This window comes from Colobus angolensis, unplaced genomic scaffold, assembly GCF_000951035.1.
Source record: "Colobus angolensis palliatus isolate OR3802 unplaced genomic scaffold, Cang.pa_1.0 Scaffold162, whole genome shotgun sequence".
Classification (NCBI taxonomy): Eukaryota; Metazoa; Chordata; class Mammalia; order Primates; family Cercopithecidae; genus Colobus; species Colobus angolensis.
Window position 1 is genome coordinate 5,703,521 of NW_012114733.1, and position 6,513 is coordinate 5,710,033.

The 6,513-nt window shown below is 40.7% G+C and overlaps 1 protein-coding gene across 5 annotated transcripts in view; it reads left to right on the forward strand.

Annotated features, from left to right (window-relative positions):
* Window positions 1-6,513, forward strand: part of AK3 (adenylate kinase 3) — a 33,437-nt gene that overhangs the window by 21,556 nt on the left and 5,368 nt on the right. For all 5 annotated transcript variants that reach the window (XM_011937340.1, XM_011937341.1, XM_011937337.1 and 2 more), the window contains 2 exons: window positions 3,989-4,161; window positions 4,762-4,880. In XM_011937340.1, the coding sequence (XP_011792730.1) occupies window positions 3,989-4,161; window positions 4,762-4,880 (292 nt within the window). The remainder of the gene's footprint in view (window positions 1-3,988; window positions 4,162-4,761; window positions 4,881-6,513) is intronic.

The following is a 6,513-nucleotide window of genomic DNA, read 5'->3' on the forward strand; positions in this document are numbered from 1 at the left end:
CCCAGCTGTTCGGGAGGCTGAGACGGGAATTGCTTGAACTGGGAGGCGGAGCTTGCAGTGAAACGAGATCGTGCCACTGCACTCCAGCCAGAGAAACAGAGCGAGACTCTGTCTCAGAAAAGAAAAAAAGAATTTGATGTGAACAGAGAGTAATGTAGTGGAGAGGTAGGCAGTTTTTTTTTTTTTCTTTTCAGTTGAGACAGTGCCTGGGTCTGTTGCCCAGGCTGGAGTGCAATGGCGTGATCTCCTCTCACTGCAACCTCCTCCTCCCCAGTTCAAGTGATTCTCCTGCCTCAGCTTCCTGAGTAGCTGGGATTACAGGCACCCACCGCCACACATGGCTAATTTTTGTATTTTTAGTAGAGATAGGGTTTCACTATGTCAGCCAGACTGGTCTCAAACTCCTGGCCTCAAGTGATCTGCCCACCTCGGCCTCCAGAAGTGCTGGGATTACAAGTATGAGCCATCACACCTGGCCTCTTCCCCTTTTTAAAACAAAATATGTTGCATGGTTCAGAATTAAAAATTTTGTTTTAAAAAGTTTAATGAAAAATCTTGCTTCTTTATGAGATGGAAGGGGCTGAAAAACATTCCCGTTTGTGGGAGGTCTTGAGGAATGAGTAGGATTACATGGGTGGAGAGACAGGTCATCTTTGGCAGCAGGAAGAAGGTAAACCAAGGTAGGTTGGTGATGCTGCCCCAGGAAAGTGTCAAGTCATGCATGACACCAACCCACAGTAAGCAGTAAGGGTCTTGGGGGAAGGCCAAAGACTGAGCCAGATGGGACAGGTCGGGAATGTGAAGCACTAATGTTTGTGATTTTGTCATTGTTCTATTGCAAAAATACCTTTTCCTTTTAAAAAATTAAGAAAGTTGTAAATGTTTCACAGAGAGGCTCAAAAACCTTAATGATCGCATCCTTTAGTAACAATTACTTTTAATTTCTTAGTATGTAATTCATCAGGATTTTTTCTATAATTAATGATTTAAAAACATATACATACACATTCAGAAATGTACACTTGTCCCTCAGTAGCCTCAGGGGTATCGATTCCACCCACCTCCTGTGGATACCAAATCCATGCATGTTCAAGTTCCTTATATAAAATGGTGTAGTGGGCCGGGCGCGGTGGCTCAAGCCTGTAATCCCAGCACTTTGGGAGGCCGAGACGGGCGTATCACGAGGTCAGGAGATCGAGACCATCCTGGCTAACACGGTGAAACCCCGTCTCTACTAAAAATTCAAAAATTAGGCCAGGCACGGTGGCTTAAGCCTGTAATCCCAGCACTTTGGGAGGCCGAGACGGGCGTATCACGAGGTCAGGAGATCGAGACCATCCTGGCTAACACGGTGAAACCCCGTCTCTACTAAAAAATACAAAAAAAACTAGCCGGGCGAGGTGGCGGGCACCTGTAGTCCCAGCTACTCCGGAGGCTGAGGCAGGAGAATGGCGTAAACCCGGGAGGTGGAGCTTGCAGTGAGCTGAGATCCAGCCACTGCACTCCAGTCCGGGCGACAGAGCGAGACTCCGCCTCAAAAAAAAAAAAAATAAATAAATAAAATAAAATAAAATGGTGTAGTGTTTGCATGTAACATCTGCTTAGCCTCCTGTGTACTTTAAATCATCTCCAGATTTATTGTAATACCTAATACAATGTAATTGCTATGTGAAGAGTTGTTATAATGTATTATTTAGGGAATAATGACAAGAAAAATAAGTCTGCATGTTCAGTACAGGTGCAACTATCCATTTTTTTCTGAATACTTTCGATCTGAAGTTGGTTGAATGCCCAGATGTGGAACTCGCAGATGCTACTATATTTGGTGTAAGATGTGAGTTAAGTTTCTAGCTCCCCTCCCCACAAGTAGTATCTAATATTGTTATATATATATATATTTGTATAATACACACACACATACACATACCATGTTTTGCATTTTGCTTTTTCATTGAACAAATCTATATTTAACACATAGATTTGCCTCATGAAATAAAAGATGCATGAGCTTGCATTTTGTGTCTGTATCACAATTTGACTAATCTACTGAGGAACATTTGGATAAGACAGCTTGTATTCACATTCCACTTCCATCACTTTGTAAGCTTTGTGAGCTAAAGTAAGTTACCTAGCCTCACTGTACCTCAGTTTCCTCATTCATAAAGTGGGAATAATAAAGTATGTCTCTTAGGGTTGTTATGATGGTTAAAAGAAGTGATTCTTGTAAAACATTTAACATACAGTACTTTGCATCTAGAAAGTGCTTGAGATTTAGCTGTTAAACTCCATTTATTATTATTAAATGTACTAAAATTGTTTTCACCAGGGTGACTTACTTCAGTGTAAATTTTGTATTTTTATTTTATAAAATTATATAGATTGAGATTTTGCCATTATAAGCTTTCTTTGGGGGCCATTATTTCTCTCAAATCCAGGTTTCCTGGGTATAGTTTTAGTCATTATCATTGTCATTTTAGCACATTATAAGGTCTAGATCACTGGCAAATTTTTCCACATTTCATTGTTAATAAGAAAATGTAATTTTTCAGACATTATTTTTGCTCTAACAAATTATGCATGTGCAGTTTTAACGTGTTTTTTTTTTTTTTATGGAGACAGTGTTTTGCTCTGTCACCAGCTGGAGTACCACAGTGTCATCATGGCTTATTGCAGCCTTGATCTCCTGAGCTCAGGCGATCCTCCTGCCTCAGCCTTCTGAGTAGCTGGGACCACAGGCATGCGCCACTACACCCTGCTAATTTTGTTGTTGTTTTTATTTATAGAGAAGAGGTCTTGCTATGTTGCCCAGGCTGGTCTCAAACTCCTGGGCTCAAGGAATCCTCCCGCCTTAGCCTCTCAGAGTGCTGGGATTACAGGTGTAAGCCACCACGCCTGGCCTAACTTTTGTCATTTTTGAAAATATATTATTTCTACTAATTTTAATTTTTTTCTGGTATTCTGGACAAAATGTCCTTAGTAACAACATTGCAAAGTCAAAAGTTTGTGCTCAAAGTATTATTTTAAATTCCCTAATATGTTTGGGTGTATTTCTGAATTCACTCATCAGGTACATTTGCCTGTCTATTTTTGAACTACATTGTTTAGCTATGTAACACATCTGCTTATCTGTTAGGGTTTTGTCCTTTTGCATTAATAGTGTTTCTTTAGCTGGACTTTAGTTTCATTTTGTCATATTTCAGAAATAGCCTCTGGAGTGTTTGTTTGTTTGTTTGTTTGTTTTTGAGAAGGAGTCTCGCTCTGTCACCCAGGCGGAGTGCAATGGTGCGATCTTGGTTCACTGCAACCTCCCCTCCCGGGTTCAAGCGATTCTCCCACCTCAGCCTCCCAACTAGTTGAGATTACAGGCACCTGCCATCATGCACGGCTAATTTTTGTATTTTTTTAGAGATAGGATTTCACCATGTTGGCTAGGCTGGTCTTGAACTCCTGACCTCAGGTGATCCGCCCTCCTCAGCCTCCCAAAATACTGGGATTACAAGCGTGAGCCACTGCACCTGGCCAGCCTCTGGAATTTGAGTGAAGATCATGAGTTCAGTTTGAGTTTAAAGGCAGGAAAAGTCCTGTGTCCCAGTTAGAGGTAACAGGCAGGAGGAATTCTCTGTTTTTTGGGTGAGGGTCAGCCTTTTGTTTTATTCAGGCCTTAAAATTGATTAGATAAGGCCCAACCATATTAGGAAGGGCAATATACTTTATCAGTCTGCCTATTTACATGATAATTTCATAATAAGAGCAGCCTGACAGATATACCCAGAATAATATTTGCCAAATATCTGGGCACTCATGCCCTAGTCAAGTTGACAGGTCACCATCACAGTTGCACTGCAGCTGTCATCAGCCTACCTAGTGAGCCTCATTCCTTTTGTTCAGATTGTCCAACATTAATTCTTTCTTTTTCTTTCTTCTCTCTCCACCTCCCCCTCCACCTATACTTCCTTTCTTTTTTCTTTTTCTTTTTTACTTTATAAAGGTTTTCCAAGGACCCTTGCACAGGCAGAAGCCCTAGATAGAGCTTATCAAATCGACACAGTGATTAACCTGAATGTGCCCTTTGAGGTCATTAAACAACGCCTTACTGCTCGCTGGATTCATCCCGCCAGTGGCCGAGTCTACAACATTGAATTCAACCCTCCCAAAACTGTGGTGAGTAGTTGTTGTGGCACTGTCATATAGCATACTGTCCCTGAGTCCTCTTGCCCTAACAGACATAAGTTTAGTGAACTTGGAAATCTTCTGCCAGACCAAAACTCCCGAGGGTATATTCTCAGGTTACTTGGTATGGTTGACTGATCTAGTCCACTGAGCTTGGTACTAAAGGTGCCCCAGGAGCAACAGGGGTTTGTTACTCATTCAAAAACATTTGTTGATTTCCTACTCTGCCAAGGAGTGTGTTAGGAGTTGGGCTGATAGAGATTCATAACACCTTGGTTTATTTAGGACTTGCAGTTGAAATTCCCAGTTTATAGCTGAATCTTTTTGTATATATGTGAACTTACTTAGAGGCTGCTTAGAAAACCTTTTACTCTAAGGCTAAAGTGACCGATAACTGTGGAAATGAAACTGGCGTCCCCTGTTTCTGTTGCGATGATCTGTCTTGAGGTTGAATTCCATTTATTTAAAAGTTAGCACATTTTTGTGCTTGGCACTTGCACAGAGATGTTTGTTTAAAAATAATTGAACTGCTTATGAAAATATCCTTCAGAAATATGATATCTGATACTAGTCTCTTCTAATCCTGTTTAGGGCATTGATGACCTGACTGGGGAGCCCCTCATTCAGCGTGAGGATGATAAACCAGAGACGGTTATCAAGAGACTAAAGGCTTATGAAGACCAAACAAAGCCAGTCCTGGAATATTACCAGTGAGTTTTTGCTTTTCAGAACTTCTCTTGCATAATGGTGCCCTAAGTCTAGTTTTGATTTTCCTTCCTCTACAGCTGAAATACTAAAATGCCAAAAGGCCCAGTTCACATGGGCTTAAGTAATAAAGGAAATACATTAACTTGTGTAACAGAAGTCCAGAAGGTAAGTTGGGCTTCAGTCACACCTGGGTTTGATCAGTGTAGCCATTCTCTTGGTTTTGCCTTCCTGTGTGTATTGGCTTTGTCCTTAGGCTTCCTGCATGGTAGCAGACATTTGCAGGAACAGCCAGGGCTTCCTTTTCTATGAAGGGCTGAGGGGTAACCTTTCCTCCAGTGAATAGAAGCCCAGAGCACCACTCAGATGGAGCCAACTTGAACTGCAGTCAGGGAATGCCTGGCACTAACTGTTACAGGCTTGGGTTACTGCCCACTGCAGAACTAGTCATTGGGGTGGGAATGATTACACTAATTACACTGACTAGTCCACATCCAGAGTTGGCAGTGCGACAGTCTCACCCAAACTCTGCTATGTGCAGATGTTCCGCAATTTACAATGAAATTACGTCCTGATAAATCCATTGTAATTTGAAAATACCAAGCACCATAACTTAGCCTGCCTTAAACGTGCTCAGAACACTTAGATTAGCCTACAGTTGGGCGAAATCATCTAACACAAAGCCTGTTTTGTAATAAAGTGTTGAATATCTCACATAATTTGCTGAATATTGTACTGAAATTGAAAAGCAGAATGGTTGTACAGGTGCTCGAGGTACAATTTCTACTGAATGCATGTTGCTTTCGCACCATCATAAAACTGAAAAATCCTGCGTTGAATCATTGTAAGCTGGGGATTGTTGGTAGCAAAGGGAGGGCTGGAATGAATGCTGGGGAGGCAAACCTAATATTGCCCACCACATTTGCCAATACAGCATGCTATGGTGTGGAAAAATGTCAGATGGCGGCTAATCCCTCCGACTCTGTAATTGGCTAGCAGTCTTTAAAAGCTTACATTTTAACATTGTTTTGTCTGCAACACATATAGGAACTGTATTGAATGAGTATTTGATTTAGGCTAAGAAATAGTCCAGTTTTCTTGCTGAGCCTTCCCACTTCTTACAGAGGATTTACTGCCTCCCCTTTCATTTATGTACTTACTGAATACTGATCCTGATCAGGGCAGAACAGTATCATGGGCAGAACACAGACTCTGAAGCCAGAATACTTAAGTTCAAGTCCCAGCTCACCATCTTCACCTTCACCTTCTGCTTAACCTCTGCCTGTTTTTTCCTCTATAAATTGGGGAAGAGAATAAAGGGTTAAAATATTAATATGGGTAACTCTTAGAACTGTGCCTGACACATAGAAAGCACTATAGAAATGTTAGCTATTACTATTGTTGTTGTAATAGGGCACGTATGCAGTAAAAATCTGAAGCAACCATTTCCAAACATTCATTCATTCATTTATTCATTCATTCATTTATTTATTTATTTATTTATTTATTTATTTATTTATTTTAGAGACAAGGGCACGTATGCAGTAAAAATCTGAAGCAACCATTTCCAAACATTCATTCATTCATTTATTCATTCATTCATTCATTTATTTATTTATTTATTTATTTATTTATTTT